This window comes from Puntigrus tetrazona, chromosome 13 (assembly GCF_018831695.1).
Source record: "Puntigrus tetrazona isolate hp1 chromosome 13, ASM1883169v1, whole genome shotgun sequence".
Classification (NCBI taxonomy): Eukaryota; Metazoa; Chordata; class Actinopteri; order Cypriniformes; family Cyprinidae; genus Puntigrus; species Puntigrus tetrazona.
Window position 1 is genome coordinate 8,989,385 of NC_056711.1, and position 22,516 is coordinate 9,011,900.

A 22,516-nucleotide genomic window follows, 5' to 3' on the forward strand; every position below is an offset into this window, starting at 1 on the left:
TGAGCGTATGTTCATGTGAGACGTGCAAACCTACTAATGTCTGGAGGAGGCTTGGAAAACGCTGTGTTATATCAATATTGTTCTGCATAATCACCATGGAAATGGGATAAAATACAAGCATGTACACAAAGTTCAGCTTTCTTTCCATTTTTTTTTTTCTTAAAGCACAGCATGCCTCATAGCATGACCTGTTGTTCTTTGCCTTAATACACAGCACCTTAGGGAGAGCGTTGATGGATGACTTACAATAATCCTTTTTCATTTATCTTCTGTTTCCTTGCTATTGAGATGATGGTTGTTATCCAGCGATCAGATTTTCTGTTTATTTTAAAATAACTGTTATCACAGCATTGCTCGTAGGCTTTCTCGTAAATTCCCCCGTTTGCTCATGTTAAGATGATCCCTATAATTAAATATCCGAGTTCTTTGTTTCCGCTCTTTATCTTGTCCTCTCTTCTTTACCTGCCCACTTCCTGCAAGGCGAGAGTGTTACGCATACACATTCTCATATCTCTCAGTTTTCCCTCCAGGTTTCTCTTTCTGAAATGTTGCATGACTCAGGGTTTGCAGCATTGCTCTGCACATGTATGCAGTAAGAGGAGTTGGGTCGTGAGGGTCTGATTCTGATGTGGAGGCGGCACAGGAGGGAAATGCGATAACGTTGGCCATAGGGAAAGTGGGCTGCTGGATGCACATAGGGGAGATTCATGTCATGCTTGTCTGTCAGTCTGGCACGTGGTGCGCCTCAGACACGGGCCGACCACAGCCAATAATAAATAAATGAAGAACAAAAGGGAATCAGATTTCCGACCGGCTTTGACTTCTCACCTTCCTTGGCCACTACGGCCGGGCAGTATATAGTCAAGAAAATATTTTTCAGGATGATTTTTTTTTTTTCTGCATTCAGAGAAACCATCCATTTTCAATCAGCTAAACCAAAATATATCAAAGCTTGACGAATCCAGAAAAAATATTTATAATATATTTTTAACAAAATAAGAACTTTTGACTTTCTTTATTTTGAGTCGTCAGTTTTAAATAGATTCAGTGAAACAGGCAGCTGACTCTTTCTGTTTTACATAGAGAAATTAATAGTTTTTTTTTTTTTTTTTTTTTTTACCCCAGTGCTATTGGAACGTGTCTTAACATGCTCATACTCACGAGTCATATCATGTGACAAGAAAAGTTATGTAATTGCACAGAAACTTTCATTTTTATTAAAAGAAATTAATACTTTCTTTAGCAATGGTCGAAGGTAACAGTAAAGTTATGTTACGAAAGGTTTCTGTTTCAAATAGATTAATTTTATGTTCTAATATTTATTTGACAACACAACTGCTTCGCTATATTTTTATCACATAAAAAGTGAGCATCTTACAAACCCCAAAGCTTGGAATAGTAGTGTAATCTACAGTTCTACGTGGCAAAAAACAAGAACGAGAAAAACACTTTTGAATATAATATTATTTATATATTTATTTATTCAATGTTTCTTTTCCCATGAGTGATTCTTCCAGGCCACTGATTTAAACAGGTATTTATCGATGGCCACAATTAGTTATGACGTTAAGATGAGGGAGCACCCCCTGCTGAAGTGTGTCTGCATGATAATGAGCCAAATTAGATAATGAGGGAGACAGACGTGCCAAGGGTACTCTACTAGTGTAAAGGAGGAGTGGAGTGGACTGTGGTTTGGACGGGAGGGTTTAGCAGGAGTTTAGTCGGGGCCGTTTCTGTTGGCACCAGAACCCCGTGTGTCTGTGTCACTGAGACCCTGAAGAGGCCTGTAATTAACAGCACTGCAATCAAGCAGCTCTTTTGTTGTCATGACTATGTGTAATAGAGCAACATGATTTCACACCACTTTTGGTGAAATAAATATTTGTCACGATATCATTGAGTTGGAGGGCTTCACATTTTACCTCAGACGTGCATGACCTGTTGTTCTGAGGCTTTTCAATTAAAGCCTAAATAAATTAAAATTCTGGCCGTACTTACCCTCATGACGTTCCGACCCATTCAGTGGAACCATTAAAAAGATATATTAAGGGAATTTTTTTTTTGGTCTGAGGTTATTTTGAACGCTGTTGACCTTCATTATATGGACATTGTTCAAATGATCTTTTCTATTCCACAGAGGAAGCTATGATGAAGCTACGGAGAGTAAACGATGACACTCTGTCTGTCTATCTATCTATCTATCTATCTATCTATATTTATCTATTCATGTCTACAAATAAATGTTTTTAAGCATGTTTTAGCATGGGTCTTTTAAAACCCCCTTTTGAAATCTATTTTTTGGGAGGGACTGTATGTAACCAAATAGTTTGTTTAGTTTGTTGTTTATTTGTTTCTCCGCTTAAATGAGATAATTAAAGTTTTGTTTCAATTTAAATTCTGTCTGAACTCCCAATTAAGTTGTTCCAAAATGAGTTTCTTTCTTCAGTTAAAACACAAAAGAAAATATTTTTTAAGAACATTGATAGCCAAAGAGTTGCTTTTATCCACTCACTTCTATAGTTTTTTCTGTACTGTTCGAGTCAATGGTTACCAGCAACTTTACACACATTCTGCAAAATATCTTCTTTTGTGTTCAACAGAAAAAAGAAATTCATAAAGGTTTGGAACAACATGAGGGTGAGTAAATGATGGTTACATTTTCATTTGTGGGTTAACTATCCCTTTAAATACAAATGATTTGTACATCATAGTAGGATTAGCTCAGGAAATAAAGCAGTTGCTCATTATTCGGTAATGACTCATATGTTTTTTGAATGGATGCCCACACTGTTCGTGCCATGTTCGGCGCTCACGCTGAAGAGGCAGTTGTTGGGAGGTTCCCACAGCAAATGATCATACACTGTCACAACGTATAAGACCGGCTTCGTAAAGAAAGGCAGGAGAGATCCGAAGGGAGAGAGAAAGGGAGGGGAATAAGAGAGACACAGGGAGATGGGGAGAGAGAGAGAGAGAGAGAAATGGGACGGGCTGCGCTTCCTTGCGTGTAGTGTGGGGGAACAAAGGGGATGTTGTAGATGCCGCCCAGCGGCCAGCACTACTCCGTCCTACCTCGACTGCTCACTGAGCCATTTCCTGTTTTTGACCTGAAATCTTTATTTAGAACCACCCTTCTGCTCCGCTCTCTCCTCCTCATTTATAACAACACAGAGATAGACACAGGAACATGGATTCACACCACTGCTTTTTGTGCCGCGTTTTCTGTTGCTGTTTTAATGTGGGAAATTTGAGAGGCGTAGCTCTGGAGAAGTGTGGGACGTGTCTTATAGATGTTTAATAAAGTTAGCCTGTTTTGCGCAACTCACTGTTGTTGCTTTTTTTTGTTTGTGCAATGTGCAAGACTTTCTCTAACATTCGAAAAGGCAACATCATAAACTTAAGCACGCTTCTGACTTGAAATAGGTGCCTGCCGTAATGCCTCGTTGCCAAATACGCTGGCGATGGTACATGAACGCTGTATGGAAACGTGCCCTGTGTTATTGCAGTGGTGGCAATAAATCACACTGCATTGCTGAAGTGTGCAAACTGTGTTAGTTGGTTCCCTTGGAGAGAGAGTAAAGTTTATTTATGTGTTTTGAATTGTGTATTTACTTTGGAAATAATGCTTAATTGCCACATAAATACAGGGGATCGAGTCTAAAAATAAGGGCAGACAGTGAAGCATTTTATTCCGGGATGATGCATTGCTTAAAAGAAGTGTGCCACTTTTATGATCTCATGTCATCTCGTGTCCAGTTCAAAATGATGTGTATTTATATCTGGCAGAGCAATCATTTAGACAGTTTTAAAGGATGACTTTTTGCATCAGATATGCTTGATGCTGGCGACAAATTTGTGCGCTGTTTATTATACATTTAAATTGTGTTGTTTGTTATAACTGTCTACGTTTAACTGTAATTACACTGCTGTCTTAATTTAGAGGGATACAGTATAAAGCAGGTTATGAGATATGCAGTGCTTGTCCTTGCCATGTGGTGGCGGTTCGATAGCTTCAGGACTCTATAGGAGCATCATCAGGAAGGTCATGCAGCACGCAGCTGTTGGGAACTATAGGTTCAAGTATGCATATTGCTCTTCACAAGCAAACCATTTTTATTACATGCACTCAAGAAGTTGTTTTTTTTTTTGCCTTAACTCCATGTACCTCATGATTTGGTTTACTTGTTTTATGTATGCATTGAAAACTATTTTTTATTTACTTTTAATGATTTTTTCCCCACATTTAGTTGTACGCAACCCTTGAACCTTTACAAATTCTGCCTTTTTTTTTTTTTTTTTTTTTTTTTTTGCAATTGTAATATAATACCATCATTTGAACACTTTTTCCAGCATGGCAGTAAATAATCACATTCCATTTTCTCAATTTGAACACAAACTGTCCCGTTGACTGCATTCCTCCTGCTCAGCCTTCAATCCTGTAACTCAAGTAAAAATGATCAAACAAATAGGCCTATTTTCCTTCACTTGTACTGGCCAACAGCTTAATTTAGGCTAAAAGTATAGCCTAGGATAGCCCGTTTCTGTAGTTTTTAAAATTTGAACAGTCACAGATTTGAGTAAAACAACTCCTTATTAAAATAAAATAAAACTGTATATACGAAATTTAGTTTGACCTGCCACATCTGCAGACTAAGCAGGTCCTTTCACCGAGCGAAACCTGTTTAATTTTTAAGAGCTTCAGGCGCTATTAGGTTGAGATGAAACGAGACGCGTCGACTACAAAAACTTTTGCCAGTCCCATTTCCACTGCCTATACGCTACACACGTACAGCATAGGGCCGTGTCTCGAAACCTGCTCAGCTGCCTGCTTCATCACGTACGCGTTCGGCGTCGGTTCAGCTCGCGCAAAGTGTCTCGCGACGCGCCCGTGACGCCGTCTAGGTAGGCTGCGAGATGGTATTTGAGACGCAGCCCGAGAGTCGGTGGGTGGAGGCGCGTGGAGGCAGTGCTTGCGTGCGGAGGGGCTGGACTTTTCCGAGGCCAGGCTCGGTGTAGTCGAGCACAAGTCTCTCTCGACGTCATTCGCATTGGAAGACGATTGTGTCGGTCATAGTGACTGACTCCGGGCTCGCGGATAGTCTGCTGTCCTTTTCTCTCTCTCGCTCTCTCTCTTTCTCTCTCTCTCCCTCTCTCTCTCTCTCTCTCCACAAACTCACTGCCGACCTTCCTCATCAGCCGCGAGAGTTTTATCGGTGCCGACTGTCAACGATAAAACAAAGATCCATCCCGATGCTTCAATTTATTCCTCCACTTGAAGTAGACGAGGTAAGCGCGGAGCTTATTCATAAATAACTGAGATCGTGTAAGTGGCGTGGAAACGCTGCGGCGTCACTGATGTTGCACACAGCGGAGGCAACAGTCATACGTGTATTCGCGCATTGTTGTCTGGCGGTCGGTGCGATCTTAGGAAAGTTCACTGGCATGTCGCAACCCAAGGCAGACCCGCTCTGTAGCCGAACCGAGTCGCCAATTGAATCAAATCGATCATCTTGATATTTCTAATTGTTTTTTTACGGTTGCGCTTTATTGTACTGTTATTAAAAAAAATACTGATCCGATTGACCGAAGAGATCCAGAACCAGATAGACACTTTACACTGAAATCGGATGTCTTTTTTTTGCATTTTGTGCTTTAGTGTATCTGTAAACAGTTTCAACTCATTAAAATCGTGAAGTTTAATTTTTACTCACTGGTTCTAAACTAAAATCAAAGTGACAGCGTGTTTATTGCACTTTTTTCGTCCACTCTGAATTTAACTGTTTATGAAATTGAAACTGAAATGATTGTGACTTGTAAAATGAATGGAAATAAGATGTTGTTCTAACATTTATGGTGATTTTATTTTTTTACGGTCTCTTTTTGTACAAAGTTGAATGTTCACTTTATGGTTGAATTAAACATGGTTTTGATTACATGGTAAATAGGCGCTGAATGGCTTTGACACAGTAGATGGTTTTATTTTTGGCTTCTGATTGCGATAAATAAATTTAGGCCTATTCGGTCGTCATGGAACAAATCCACATACTGAAAAATGGGATTGTGAGGGATAGTGTCTTTGAGTCCCAGTAGTGTGTGAGTCTTTTCTGAGCTGTGTTTGAAAATTCACTTTTAAATCTCACTCTAGAAACAGCAGCGTGAAACTGTACGTTTAATTTTATGTATAAAATTCAATAAGCTGACTGCAGCAATAAGTTTAGAAAAATACAGCGAAGATACCATGTTGTTTTCGTCACTTAAACTGTTTATTCATCAAGTGTAAAGAAGTCAGTGAAATCTGTGGCGGCTCACAGCAGAAGTTATTTTGCAGTTGCTATCCTTGTCAGACACACTGGCATTCAAAGTCCGAATAACTCACATGCACGCACACACTCAGTAAATTCAAGAGGATCAAGGTCCAGCTGAATTTTCTACTGAATGCACGGTTCACATTAAGCAAAGTAGATTACAACCCCTGTTTTCGTCAGCCTGATGAGTGTCGTATTGCTGTCTTATTTCCTTTAAACAAAAAGACAGACTCTGTGACATTTACATGTTGTACTCTCTGTGTCATCTTTAAATGTGCACTTCCTTCCTGCAACACAGTCACAGAAGAAAAATTAGGTTTTGTCCCTCATTTAATTGTAAATGTCACAATGTGCAAGCAGTGCGCATAAATCGCCTCGCTGACTTTTTGAAGAGTGGACATCAGAAAGCTGTTCTGTACCAGTACATGTTAAAGGGCCACTCGTATGTTTTTCCTGTAAGGTTTATGCTGCAAAGTGAGTCTCGTGAACTTGATCGTTCTGAGTTATATGCTACTTGTAGTAAAATAGCTCGTCTCGCAGGCTAATCTCTCGAAATGAGATATGATACTGTACCTGATTGGTGAAATGAGGAGGGCTATAACACACACGAAGGAAGACTAATAATTTAATAGTTTCATTTCCATCACTTGTTGCTTGTTTAGTTTTATTTTCATTTACATGGTGTTCGTAAGTGTGTGTGTGTGCGTGCCTATCTTACACTTTCACATAGTGCTCCAAGACTTCTGCCCCTCTGGTCAAACCGGTTTGAATTGCGTTCCTCTCTCAGCTACTATTTAGCTGTTTTTTAACAGGAGTGTGATGTTTAGGAGAAGTTTAAGGGAAGTTTAAGTCATTCCTCTCTTATATTACTCTCCGCAATTATTTGATTTATTTATTTTTTGTTCAAGCACAGCTTTTGTTATTGCAGAAATTGTTGGGGTTTTTTTAGCGTACGACTTTAGTGTGAAATTACCGTGAGTGTTTTCTGTAAACATACATGCAAACTTTTCATACAAACTTCCTTAATTTATGCATAAGTTGTCCAACAAAGTGAACATCTCCAGTGTTAGCGTGTACAGTATATGAGTGCATGATACAGTGCTTTGCAACATTCGGTGCCTGTGGGGAAATCTGTAATGTGGGTTGTCTTGTTACTCTTGCTGACGTAAAGAAGCTTCTCAGAGTATGTGCCGCCTCTCTGAGATCGAGATCCACAGCTCTGCCTGCTCTGAAGTGTGTCATCCACTCCATCTATCCTTCATTTATGAGAGACTTTATAAAATTGCAGTTTTATGCTGATTGATAGATCGACAGCTCCACTAGGCCTATTAGTTGGGTGATATTTGCATTAGATGATGCATGTTCAAAAAAAAAAAAAGCACTACAGAACGCTGCAATGATAATTAGAAAAATCATTTTTGGAGTGCAAAATCAGCACATTTGAATTATTTCTGAAGGATCATGCGACACTGAAGACTGGAGTAATGGCTGCTAAAAATTCACCTTTGCGTAACAGGAATAAATTATTAAATATATTAAAAGCAGTTTTTAAAATGTAAGTGTTTTACTGTATTTTCATCTAATAAATTCAACTTAAATCAAACTTAAATTAAAAAATATATAACGTAGCAGAATTATGTCAGCCATTTTATTCACTCTTTTTTCACATCGTTACTAGTTATGACTCACAATGGCCCAAAAAAGCTGTGACAAACGGACATCTTATCTGCTTATTAGAAGAGCATTAGTTGCAGAATGAGTTTTCGTCTGCACTCTGAAAGTAAAAACTGAAAGCCCGAAAGTTTTACATGATACAGAGTGCAGACTTACTTATTAGTGATGTTTCCTTTTTTTATTTCAGTTTGGGCCACTAAAAGTGAAAAAATTGTGTTCTAAAAAAACTGCAGTAAAGCAACAGATGCATATCTGCCCACTTTTTTAGTTGTAAGTGCAAATTAATGTAAGAATTTATGGTATAGTAAAGACAGTACAACAGGCACGGGTGAGGTACCGTACAGATCCAGCATGCGGCAGTTTTACAGACATGTTATTTTGTTAGTTTTTAAGATGTCAGACGGTTGTCTGACCCCTGCAGCTTTCACTCTGTGCTGTGTGAGAATGTGGCGTATGGGCCTTCTCCATCTGTCTGTCTCAATCGCTCTATGTTTACCGTCTCACACATCTCTCTCTCCATCTATCCTTTCTCCCACAGCCTTTTCTGTGTAGTCTCTTTCAGTGTCTCTGTTAGTCTTTCTTACTGTTTTGCTTGTTTGTTCAGTGTCATTGAGCCTTCATCAGGAGTTCCCATATAAATGACACTCCATCTTTACACTGCAACAAATTACAACAAGTGCAGAGCCCCTGTACAATAAGACTACATAAATGAGAGTTTCTCAATTTCTCCCGTCTCCTATCATCGTCACTGAAGACCAAAAAAAGTCTATGAAAGTTAGTTGTCATTCCTGTATGTTGTCAAATTTCACTTCTGTTTGAAATATGCAGTCTTTCTCCTTTGTTGAAAGTAAGCTAAAAATATTGATGACTCATCCTGAACTACACAAATTTTGTCCAATCAGATCTTGAGAATGAGAATGCCACTCCCCTTAATTCCAAGTGCCTCTGACCAGCAAGTAGTGATGGATGGATAGATCATTAGAGATATTGGGTAAATAGGATTGTACATTTGTCCTTTTGTCTGATTTGGCTTGAAACCAAAGTTTTCAATGTTACGATTCATCCCATAGCTGGTTGGTTGCTTCGAAGATTTAAAACAGTCACTTTAGTAAAATCTCTATTGGCAAAATAGCCTTAACCAGTGGCGTCATCTGCTTCATGACTGGTGTTGTCATTAATACGTGCTTATGCCCGTTATGTCCGATGGAGCCATTTGCATTAGTAAATCTCAGTGTTTTGCTACATGCATGCGACTTTGTCTACATTCATGCATTTATTTCTGCAGGTGTTTGAGAGCTAGAGACAGCGTGAGTGAGTGTATATGCGCGTGTTTGTGGGAATCAGTACCCTCCGGATCTGAAATAGCACTGTGTGGAGGTGAAGGGGAAGGGGAGCTCTGAAGCACAGGCATGGAAACGTGCAGATCCTGTTACAGGATCATAATATCACTGAAAACTCTGCGCTCTGTGCTCCATCCTCTCCGCTGCACTTGTTCGGCTGCTCACGCCATCCTTTCTGCCGCATTCTCTAACTCCATCTCCACCAGTACACCCAGTGCCGAAGCTCCGCCGTCACACCCGGTCCCTCATGCGCCGTATGTGTTGTGTGTAGGATTGGAACAGAACGTACAGCCTGCTTAGCAGCCCTGACATATTTCCAGACTCTGCTCTGACAACTCAGTCAGAGCTCTCCTCCCGAAAGGCCTCTGCCTTATTTTTTACGCTAATTCCACCGTTATCCGGTGCTTTGTTTCAGACACTTGGCTCCCGGTTACAGCTTCACCTGGTAGCTAAGTTGCACTTTAAAGCATCCTTTAAAGGTGGGCTTCTGCCAGCCATTTTGTCGAACTCGATAAAGCCTGTCTTGCACCATAGACATTTTTTGACGCTGTGTTTTTTCCTCTCCTTGGAGAGTTTTCACTCAGGGTCATTGCTCAGCGCTGGTGCATTAGGGAGCAAAGAGACAGGTTGTCTGTTTATGAATGTCTCTTTGCGTGAGGGAACACTGTGTGCTGGCCCAGCACTTCTTACTGAGGAGAATTCAACATTTCCCTCGTTTTACCTCCTCTCTAGCTCCTCCTGTTGTCTCCCTATCGATAATATATCCAGGTCAGGAGCTAGTGTACAGGTTGTCCAGTCACTCCGGTTAAGGTAATGACAAGCATAAAAGGTCAAAGAACCGAGAAGTGGTGAAGAACTTCCAAACAAAGTTTTCTCTTTTTGGTTGTGTCTCATCATACTTCTTAGTTCCCTATGATGTGAATCACTGTATCTTGAACACAAATTTGGACCTTAGCAAGGGCCTTCAGTCCTCTAAACCTTTAAGACACTGATGACTATATATGCACACACACACACACACACACACAAACACACATATGTGTGTATATTCATTCATACATATATACATGCATATATGCATACAAACAAAATAAATTAACATACTGGAAAAAATTTTATTTAAATAAATCCTAATTCCTGATTACTAAATAATAAGTGGATAATAATACTTAGGGATGTGTATATGTTATTTAGGATGCTTTCTGGGAACTATCTAGTTGTATGTTTCAGTGCAGTAGAATGATTCCAACAATAGAACAGGACTGGCATAGAAATTCCCTGGCCAGAGTACTTCTGAATTAGGGAGCAGAAGGATACACACTTTGACCTTTCACACTGAAGATGAAAGTAAAATGATGGAGCGAAGCAGAAGCAGTCAGAGGCACAATCAGAAGGAATGCGTAGGGTGGGGCGGCAGTGGCATTTGAGCGCAGCAGACAGTCGTATCCACTCCTCAGCGTGAGTCACAAGGACGCGTTCAGCTGCCGTGGCATTCCTCTGTGTGGATTACTGTGGGAAACTTTATTTGCTAGACTTTCTTGGAAGCTTCAGACAATGGCATACAGTTCTAGGGCCATTCTGGGTGAGTTTATATGCACAGCAAAAGACTAAACAGTTTGTGGAACTCCATGATTCGTGCCTGTTGTTTTTTTTTTGTTTTGTTTTGTTTTGTTTTTTTACAGTTATAAATTTTTCTCTGCCTTTTTGAATCAATCAGATCTGATCACATATTTGACTTTTAGATGCTTAGTGTAAGATGCTATTTTTATTATTTGAGTCATTCTTAGAGTCATTTTCTGTTACTCATCTCTTCAATAACAATCCTATTCTACTACTACTAATTCTAATTCAATTCTACATTTTTATGGATATTACAATTTTAATTTTAAAATCTTGACTATCAGTTCATGTCTATGTCACTATTCTTTTATTTATTTATTTATTGGGTTATTTTTCCACTTCAGACTTGTTTTTAGTGATCATCTCATGGCCTATAGTTTTAAATATCTCTCCACATATTTTTTTAACTCAATAATCTGCCCCCCCACACCCACTAAATTGACTGAACTAGACTGCATGTGATTGTAAATCTTGTTTACTTGTTCATAAACCCTCTATCTTATGAATTATTTGTGTGCTCTGCATGTAAACGCCATGCTTTGGAATGCACATCCATCTCCGGCAGACATAACCTGTTTTTCTCTCTAGCTAGTCGTTTATTGTTTTAGAATCATCGTCTCAGAAGCAGCACAGTGTAAGAAGAGAAACATTTCTTTCTTTAACTTTCCTCAGCCCCTCTTCTCCCCCAAACTCCCTCTCTCTCTCGCGCTCTCTTTGTCAACTCTTTGGGTGGATTCCCAGCTGACTGTGTTTGTCATGGTAACAGGCAGCAAGGCAACAGGCCCAGCCACTTGCACTTCCTGAGTGAGAAGAGCTGCCTGACAGATCTGAGTCTGCGCAGTGTGTGTGTGTGTGTGTGTGTGTGTGTGAAGGCAGGGCTAGGGTGCGTGAGGCTGTCAGCCTGTATTAGGTTCAAGCACACTGCAATGCTGCCTACCGCTACCGGGCTTCACTTTATGCTAATGAGGGGAGGCCTCAGGAACGGGCTTCCTTCTCTTTCCGTCTCTCTCACTCACTCCTGACTGCCTGACTGCCTTTCCATGTGAGCTAGAGAGAGGACTGATCTGTTGTTTTAAATGAATCATACATGTTTTACTTGATAACCTTTGTTTTGACCTTAAAGTTAGCGTGAAATCAAAATCAGCTCTTTTTACTTTTCTTAATCCATATTCATGGTCTTTTTGTGAATGATTCATTGGCACTCTTTATTCTAAAGGAAAAAACGAGTCTTCATAATCTTTCATGAAAATGTAATAACTTCTGAAACCGCTTTCATTCTCGCTGACATCACTAAGTCCTCATATGAACCATAGTCAGGTGAACATCATTACTGGTTGTACTGCCTTACACACAAAATATCTGAAATTATGTACACACATGAGATCAGGAATTCAGTCATATTGGGAAATTCTTTTGATCATCTTGTGACATGATCCTATTCTGAAGGATCATGTGACAATTTAGCTTGGTCATCATGGGAACAAATTACATTTTTAAGAACTGTTATAACACAATAACTGTTAAAAATGCAATTTCTAATAACAATGCATTCTTGCTGATTATGAGAGACTTCTTTCTAAAACGTTAAAAAACATACTTACCGACCCCGCTTTTGATTAAGGTATGTTGCATTAAACTATGAAAAATAGGTGGCAAATGCTGTTTTAAACATGCTAGAGTATCACAGAATAATAAAATGTATTAATGCAACACAACTGGTAGATTGTGGTGCAATAAATTTCAACATCTCAAGTTCAATCCTGCACTAATCAAATGTACGGTATAATTCGAATACAGTGAAAGTCGTTTTGGATAAAAGCAGCTAGCAAATGAGTAAATTAAATTTAAATGATTTTTTTCAATACATGAAAGAAACCTTTCATCAAAGGATCTTTTTTTCTAAAATATCTCCAACATTTGAGTCAGTTTAAGACGTAAGCACAGTGAAACGTTCCAGTGTTCAACTTTAAGTTTTTCAGTCCATCTGTCAATGGTGTCTCAACCCCATCCTTTTTCTTCTTTCCTTGCAGAGCAATGGCGAATTAGTGTACCGTAATGTTACGGTGGCTTATGTGATCTGTTTTAAATCTCGTAGCATGAACCTAGTGCACAGTAGAGGAGAACACAGCTGCCTAACATTCAAAGCTCAGCATAGGTCACACACTCACTCCTCTTCTCTGTCCCCCTTTTCCACCAAACACTCAGCTGGATCTTGTCTTCCTGCAGCCAGCATGTGTTTAAGCAGGGAGTGATCAGGGCTTTGCGCTCGTGTGACACATTCTTACCGTGAGTACTTACTGAAAGTCTGACACACATTTGCCTCCCTCCTCGCTGCAGCACGGCTCAGGAAGGAGTAGTCAGAACTGTATTCCTGTAAACGCTCCTGCGGTAGCAGCTCATGCAGTACAGTTATTTCCAGCAGTACGTCTTTCCCCGTAACTCGAGGGTAAATTCTCATGCTATTGTTGTCGTTAATGTCCTGTTTGAGATGCTGTGATTGCATAAACACTGTGCGTACATCTGAGTGTCTTCCTATATTGTCACCTTATCTGTTTGGCACAGTTGTAACGCGAGGCATTTTTGGTCTCTTTGCGACAAAATGCTTAAAGACCGTACCCTCACCCCAGCGACGGCACCGAATGCTAATATGACAACAGCTTGCAGGCCAATGTCATAGCAACCAAGCTTCAAGCCACAAATCTGTTTATCGAAACAATTTCTTGTATTTTTAACCAAGTCTGATCAACTGGGTCATGCCAACTGTTGTATTCATCTATTGGTTATATAGTTTCACACACATTTTTATAAAAATACCCATTTATAAAACAATTTATAAAAAATTGTTTATAAAAAAAAAAAAAAAATTATCCAGATTAACTCTTACGAGTGTTGTGGATTATCTCTTTTAAACATAAAATTGATTTTGAGAAATTGTCAAAATGCTGAGTCAAGATTGAGTGCTGTTCTAGTCCTATTTCCCCTGGTGATTTCTGTACTTTCCTAACACCTTTTCTCCATGATTTCAAATAAATGCAGAAAAGCCTAAAAAAAATCAATTTTAAAAAGGTTTTTGTTATTCTGGACGGTGTTATTGAGCAATGTGCAGTTTCTGTGAACTAGTGGCATCTATCAGAATAACAAAAATAATCAAACACAGCCACTGACTGCTATTAGTCAGATAAACCATATGCCCCGCCCCCGAACTCGCCTCATTGGAGCCAGTGCTGCTTTGTTGGACTGCTCTGAATTCTCAAACAAACAGAGCAATGTTTTGATAGCATCACAGTGTTTATACTTTTCTGCAGATTTAATGCTGTCATTAAACCTGTACCTTGTTTGTGCATGTTAGTTAATGCATTAACTAATGTTAACAAATGATACCTTTTTTTAAAAGTGTTACCAAAATAATTATATTGTGATTGATAAACCCATCTGAATTCAAAATGATTAAAAAAAAAATCTATTATTTTTATATATAGATCTATTATTTTACGTTGTCTATATTGTAAACCATTCCAATGTCACATTTAAGCAACTCATCTACAAGGCCAACTTTTTCGTTGAAAAATGCAACTTCATGTGTTCAGAACTCAGAAATATGATGTTTCGAACTTTACCTGAAGACCACAAGTGTTTCGACATAGAAAGAATTACGCACTTAGACCTTTAACATCTGAGTTTCTAGAAATGTGTGTTTTTACCTTTAGTTACTTTTCTGTAGATCAAGAGATTTATATGGAACTAGTGCTGAGTCATAGGTGAGATAAACAGCAGTGAGTCATAAAGGTAATGAGTGGCTGTATGGCTAACACTCTCTCTGTCTCTCTTTACTTCCTAAGCAGATATATGTTGGGTAAAGGGGCAAAGCGGAAACTAGATGAGGATGAAGAGGGGCTGGAAGGCAAAGCGTTGGCGGGAGGTCCCGGGGCAGCGGCCGAAGGGCTCTCGAAGGTCTCCTACACCCTGCAGAGGCAGACCATCTTCAACATGTCTCTGATGAAGCTGTACAACCACCGGGCCCTCACCGAGCCCAGCTTGGAAAAGCGCGTGCTCATCAACAACATGTTGAGGCGCATCCAGGACGAACTGAAGCAGGAGGGCAACCTGCGGCCGCTCTTCTTCCCCCCTTCCCCTCCCCCCAACGACCCCGTGGATGAAGGCTTCCGTGAGGCGCAGCCTGCCTTCAGCGTGTTGTCCATGGTATCTCCGCCGCTGTCCCAGTCGCCAGCACTCTCCTCTCCGGTCCTCACACCGCCTTCGTCAGGGCTGTCAAACCCAGCGCCTTTAGATGCCTGCCTCACCCCAGCTTCGCTTTTAGAGGAGGACAGTGTCACGCTTTGCACATCACCCTCTCCGCTGGCTCCTCCTCTTCCCAGACTTCCTCCATCTGTGGCCAGAGACAGCTTCTCCTCAGCCCTGGATGAGATTGAGGAGCTCTGTCCTTCACCCTTACCTACAACTACATCAGCGCCCGGTGCTACCTCCCCCTCGGCCCTTACAGTGTCCCTCCAAATGCCGTTGTGTCCCCCCAGCTTAAACTCAGGGGCCTTGGACTCCAAAGACTGCAGTAAGCCCTGCAGCCCGAAGCTTGAAGGGCTGGTCCCGCTGCCAGAGGAACGCTCTGCGGTCACTAACCAGCCAGAGACTCTCCCTCCTAACAGCCTGGACTTGAGCACCTCACCCTCCGCCTCGTCCTCGGGCTTCCTGACAGACCTGGCCCTGGACGACATCCTCTTTGCAGACATTGACACCTCCATGTACGACTTCGACCCCTGCACCTCGTCCTCGGGCACGGCCCCCTCGAAACTGGCGCCCATGGTGACAGCGGACGAGCTCCTCAAGACTCTTTCGCCCTACAGCGGCAGCGCTCCTGCTGTCAGCTCGAACCAGCCTTTCAAAATGGACCTCACCGAACTGGACCATATTATGGAGGTGCTTGTGGGATCATGACCAGGTTTGGAAGGGAACTGGGGAAGAAATGCAAAACCAATCAAAGAGTTTTTAAATATGAACTGAGAACGAAAACTGAAGAATCACTTTGTGAGTGTTTGGGGCCTTTTTTTGTACAGTTTTGTGTTTGTTTTGTTTTTGAAAACAAAGGAAATTGTCCATTTTAATGGTGATGTTGCCCAGTACTACTTCTCAACACTGTGCATGCACTGTGCTTGCCTTTCCCAAAAATGAACATGAAGAAATCTTACAGAACACACTTTGGCTTCTGGCAGATCTGAGTGCCTTCATCATTTATGACCACTTGCTAAATTCCTGTTTGTTTGTCTTGTCTCATTTTCCTCATCATCACTTCTAATCGAACAAGATGGATTATCAGAGGAGTAGCATCTCTCTTTTCCCTTCTCAGCATACAGGTGCAAGAATGTGCAACGGCAGCCTATTTTCATATTTTTCTTTCATCTTCATGAAGCACAATGAGAGCAACTTGGTTATTTAATGTTTAAAGTTTTTTTTCTATTCAAAGCTGTTTTTATTGCTCTTTAGTAATATTTAAAGTAGTCTGTTAATATGTGGTCATTTTTCATTTTTTTCATCTGCTTCCATTTTAAGGTTCTTTAAAGGGATAGTCCACCATTTATTCACTCTCATGTCTTTCCAAACCTATAAAAGTTTCTTGATATTTCAAGTCAATGGGGTCAAATATTGTTTGCACCCTGTTTACCTGTCTTTTTAAAATAGCTTTCACAGAAGAAATTACGGTTACACAGATTTGGAACGACATGGTGAGTAAAGAGATTTTATTTTCAGGTGAACTCTCTCTTTAGCATTCAATTACTGAAACATACATTTATGAAAAATGCTTTACCGGATTATTTATACACGGATGTGTGTAGTGGTCGGATATTTACAGTCAACCAACCAAATTTCTTATGATAATTTTCCATGTGTTTACATCTCAGCTGGCAATAAGTGAACATTTGTTCTGATGCACATTGTTTTACAGATACATTTCTTTGAAAAGCCAATGCTAAAACCCCTTTATGCTACAAATATGTATGCAATCAATGCTTTTCAGATCAGTAATAAGCAAACTGTCAACTTTTCTCAGCCATTTCCTTTTTTTTTTTTTTTTTATCTGTGTCAAGGCATTGTCGTAACTTCTCTTTTTTTTTGTCCTTTTGTTTTGGCTTTATATCATCACTCAGTGAGTGGCTGGTTCAGTTCTAATGCTACACTAATGCACAACAAGAGGGTCTATGCATGTCTGTTCATGCAAAATGGGAAAGAAACTGTACCGGGCAAGAAAGTTTATGGTTGCTATTCAGTTTTGTTTTTTCCATCATCATCATCATCATCATCTGTTTGCCAAACATTTCTTTCATTTACATCTCTCACCAGTACAACGGTACATTTCTGTTAACATACTAATGCATGCAGGATTATAGCTCATAATTGTACAGATGTCAGATGATTTTTGTATGGTTTGGTCTTATTTGATCTTATTTATACCATTGTTTGTTTGAGTTTTATTAATGGTATCTGTTCATGTTCCAATCAGACTCTCTCTCTGTTGTCCTGCTGGGTTTTAGTGTCCTTTTGGCCAGTAGAAATGGTCACATTACAGGTGGAGTTTAGTTACGCACAGGTGTGACAGGAGAGTATTCTGCATGTATGTGCAATAGACAACACAGTATAAACACTTGATATGTAAACCACAGATGTTGGTCAGATTAGGTCTGGAAGGATTATTTTATGCGCACCCGACATAAAAGAAAAGGGACCATTTATCATATCAGCTGTATTAGTTTCACGTGGCGTTTGTCACACTAATCTAGCTTACAATAATAACGTGAAATATACATACCGACAAAAACTGTGCATTATATGCCTTCCTGGTAAGAATCAATTTAAAAAAAGGTAGAGTGCAATGTCAGAGAGGGGGGAAACAGTGCTTGGTTTTAAATGAAATGTTATTTATCATATAAGTGTGACCATTAATAAACTTCCTGTAAGAGAGACCTAACACAGAGGTGACAATTTAGATTGTTACTACCCAGAGTTCAAAAGAGAGATCGTCTGAGAATCGAAAACATGAGTGAATGCGAGCCGAGCGGACAAATCTATGGAATCAAAACTATGATTAATATTACTTTATTATAGGATTTTTTTTGGATTTGGAGTGTTTTTGTTTTGTTATTTATTTTCGTTTCCTGTGTAAATATATTTATTTTTGATGTTAAGCTAACATCCAGATTGTAATTTGTACAGAATATGAGATAGGAATGTATTATGCTTATGGGAATGTATCACTGCTTATTAATTGGGGTGGAAGCCATTTTTTTCGTCTTTTGTTTTAATGATGCATTATTTTGTGTCTGTTTAGTTTCTTGTATTATAATTTGGGGTGGTGTTTGTGCTAGTCGTCTAGGTCAACACTCCCTGCCCCTATTTAATTATAAGTATTTAATGTTTTATATATTTCAGATCGTGTGCAAGGGAAGGGTTTGTGAAGCAATACTTTATTCTCTACAAACTTCAGAATTTCAATCTTCCAAAGCCTATTTCTGGGAAAATCTTTTTGATAACCCTCAATGCCAAATGTAAAAAAAAAAAAAGGAAAAAAAAAAAAAAAGAGAAAGGCAGCATGATTTCTGATGACAATGGTTGTTGTTTTTTAACGGTATCTCACTGTCCCATGGTTCAGACCACACATTCGGGGAAGTTTAGCGTGGTTTCAGGATAGTGACCACTGGGATTATACGTGTGTGTGTGTGTGTGTGTGTGTGTGTGTGTGTGTGTGTGATGAGAAAGAAAGACAACATGTGGTGGAGGGTCTAAACCCTTTTTCTGCTCATTAAGAAAGGCCGTATCTTCAGGCCTTGGAGCTGTGCCTTTTTCTATGCAATATTACAAACATATTCATTTTGAGAAAAATAACCCATCAACTGATGATCACTGTATTTGCATCAAGGTGTGGACTGTAGAATATATATAAAATATGGACGTGTCTATGAATTTGAAACAGTCTTACTTTTCTAGTTTTATATCATACAATAAATTGATAAAAATTACTCCGTGTTTGCTTTTTTCTTCGCACTAAAGCATGCTGCTATTAAAGATTAAAAAATGAATGCATACACTCTTAAAAGTGGTGGTTCTTTATAGGATCTGTTCCATGAAGAACCTTTTACATGCATGGAATCGTTTCAGTGGATAAAATTATTCTTCACAGTGGTTCTTGGGACATTTCCTCAGCATAAGAAAAATGGTTCTTTAGAGAATTGTACCATATGAATAGGTAGAGGTGTTTAATTTCTGACTCATTCAGCTGCCCTGCATGAAGCAGCGGACATTTCTCCGCATCAACAGTTGCCTCCATTTTGCACCCATGACTCATGAGCTGGTAGCAGGAGTCTATTTCCAGTATTGGGGCCACACAGCTGTGTAGCAGGGACAGTTTTAGCACGTGGCAGTGTCTGTGTAAAGTGTAGGGGGATGGCCGGCACAAAACATGGCCAAACTGATCGCAGGTCAACTAGATTTTTGTTCCCCCGGTGGATCGTGTTGCTTTTTATGAGAGTGGTGAGTCAGTGTATGAGCTGTAGGATCACTCGCGCTGACCATCTCACTTTTACTATGTTTTTCTTTCCTATATCTAAAACAACTAGTTGTGTCTCTCTAACCTTTCAGATTAGCTGTTTGCAGACGCAACTTCAATCCTGCGCTGTCATAAAAGGCTTGTTTTCATTTTCTGGCCCTTTATAGCCAAGCTTCTGAACAAGTTTCATGTTTCATGTGCAGATAGCGGGTGAAATATTTGCCTTCTCATACTGTATTGTTTCCAGTAAGCGTTATGGGGCCTGTGTCATAAAGCTGACTAATTTGCTGTAGTTGGTATTTGTCCTTCCCCTTCAGTGTTCTTTGTTGGCCCAGTTTTATCTACATGAAGAAATGGGTCAAACTGAAGAAGAAGAAAAAGTATGTATGTTTCCTTACTGCAGCTCACTGTAATGCATGACTGGAAGATACTGCAATGTTTGCAGTTTTATTAAGTAAAGTTTATACTACGCATTTTCTGTGTTTTTTGAGAAAACCCAAGCTTCTAAATGACTAATGAAAAGTCTTCAAATATGAAAAAGTAGTGGTTTTCAGTACTTTTTAAAAATAATACCCCTTTGACAGATTTTTTGACAGCAGTTAACTGTATGCATTAATTTATCAGTGTTTACATAGACAGGTATATTCCTCTAACTTTTTAACCTTTTGACCTCTGACTGACTCACTTTTCAGGATCCAGTCACATCAGATTAAACCTTACAAATAACCTTAAAGTTACAAATAGGTCCAAAAGTATTTGCTTTATATGATAAATCTGAAAAAATAACAACATCTGGTAAAAAAAAACATTTTTGTACAAACGAATATTTTATAGTTTTACATTAATGATTAAAATGTATTTTATTTTGAGGATTTGGGGGGGTCTCAAATACTCTTCTTTTGCTCTAGTCCCAGGCCAGAAATTTTTAATGGACCAGAATACACCAGAGTGATTTTTTGATCTTTTTTTGACACAGTTGACACACCTGTCGAAGCAGCCAGTGTTGTGACAAACCTTGAATTCGGGTCTCCATTAGTTATCAGTTATACCATGTGCACACAAACAGCATTCATTTAAAATATGCATTTAATTCCTTAATAGATTTAGTAAAACAGCTCAAAGCCTATATCACTGGGGCAGTAACATTAGTAAAGTTTGTCTATCTTATTTATACATAAGTATTACAAAGTGCTTTTTAAAGAACCTTTTGAAAAGGTGACAGTGAGAAGTGCATATTAAAACAACTTGGACATAATGCAAATTTATTTCATGACATGAAATATAGTTGTCCAAATGTTTAGTGTAAACTGTAGCTGTAAGACTAATCTGTATCTGTGTGCTACAAAACTGAAATAAACTTTAATGATAGTTATATTGTAGTTCAAACAAATATCATAATGAGATTTTGTAGAATTGTAAGCAGTCACTAAAAAAGTCACTTGGGGACCTAAAGGAGACCTGATTTAGAGAGCGAATACGATTTATCAGCAAGGTTTACTCAGAGCTTTGATGAACTGTGTACTATACACCTCATTCTCTTTTACTGAACAGAAAAAGAGCAGTTTGGACATTCCCCTAAATTCATCTGAAACAGCATGCGGTTGAGTTAATGATGACATAATATTTATTTTTAAGAGAACTATCCCTTTAATAGAATGAGAGGTAGAAAGTAAACTGCCCGTGCAGCTGCATTTCTAACGTGATTCTGCTCAGTTCACAGGCCATGAAGTAGACAGTCTTCCTTGTTTCTGTGGAGGCAGAGAGAAAGAGAGAGAAGAAAGAAGAAGAAGAATGAGAGGGACTGCAAAAGCCTTGCTCTTCCCCCTCCCTTCTCCCTGTCAGGTTGGCTTTGTGCAAATATCTGAATGATCTTGTTCTGCTGTGACCACTGAGGGAAAGAAGCCACACCTACTCTCCGCCAACCACAAGCCCAGCTCAGCAGGCACACAAGCAGTTGCACGTTTACGTAACACACACACACACACACACACACACACACACACAGCCCAAAGCTGCCCCCTCTGGCTGGAATTTGAATTGTGCACGACAGCGGCATCTTTACCCCTCCTCTGAAGAATACATGGTAATGCTTTATTTACAGAATCTCTGCTACAGATATTACATGTTACTTTACTTGACTGCAACTCATCATCATTATTCTATAAATACGCATATCGGATATAGATCATTTCGACACGGAGAGATATTCGTTGGATTCCTCTGAAATTCAGGTTTTCATATTAAACAGGAGATTATTTGTTTGACCAGTTTACATTAAATAAATACACTGTGCTCTTTTGTACCGTTATTTAACTTCTGAGCACTGAAAGTAAGGCTGACAGTAATATTTAACAATATAATGCTAACAAACATATAAAATATATAAAGGATAAATGTTTTATAGATTATAGATTGAAAGTTAAAGGATGTGAAAAGAAGTGGAGCGGAGTTAGCCAGTAAACATTCACAATTTGCTGTAATTTAAAATTCATTACATGGAAGACTTATAGACTTATAGTTGTACAACATCTGCATTAAAAGCAACATTAATCACCGTTATAGTTGCTTGAGGATATTATCAGCAAAAGAGCAAAATTTAATGAAGTCAAACATATAGCACTGGCATTGTTATAACCATGCTTGACTTACAGTAGAAGATTTTTAAGTCCCCACGCTTGCTCAGGCATACCAAATTACACTGAAGTCTAAAGTCTTATGGGTATTCCCCCATTGTGGGATCCTTCAAAGCAAAGACCATACAATCATGCAATAATATAATATTTATATATAAATGTTTTATTTATTTAGCTATAAAGTAAAGCACACAAGGACATTTCTGAATTTGTATTTCATTTTTAAATGTCAGAATCGTTCTGTTATTGTTTGGAAAAAAAGCAATGCCAAATTCGGTCGATTCAATCAAATTATACATAACGATTGAACAATGATAAATAATATTTTTGATACTTTTTATATTTTTGATCATTTTGAACATGATAAATAAAATTTAATAAATGAATGAATGACAT

The 22,516-nt window shown here is 39.1% G+C and overlaps 1 protein-coding gene across 3 annotated transcripts in view; it reads left to right on the forward strand.

Annotated features, from left to right (window-relative positions):
- sertad2b (SERTA domain containing 2b) overlaps nt 1–18,960 on the forward strand; it is a 33,256-nt gene extending 14,296 nt beyond the window's left edge. The window contains exons 1-2 of one of the 3 annotated variants that reach the window (XM_043255601.1): nt 4,994–5,283; nt 14,776–18,960. In XM_043255601.1, coding sequence (XP_043111536.1) covers nt 14,783–15,886 — 1,104 coding nt within the window. In that variant the 5' untranslated portion in view covers nt 4,994–5,283; nt 14,776–14,782 and the 3' untranslated portion in view covers nt 15,887–18,960. Of the gene's footprint in view, nt 1–4,993; nt 5,284–14,775 lie in introns of those variants that run through there. The other 2 variants (XM_043255603.1, XM_043255604.1) reach the window with 2 other exon arrangements.
- The last annotated feature ends 3,556 nt before the right edge of the window (nt 18,961–22,516 follow it).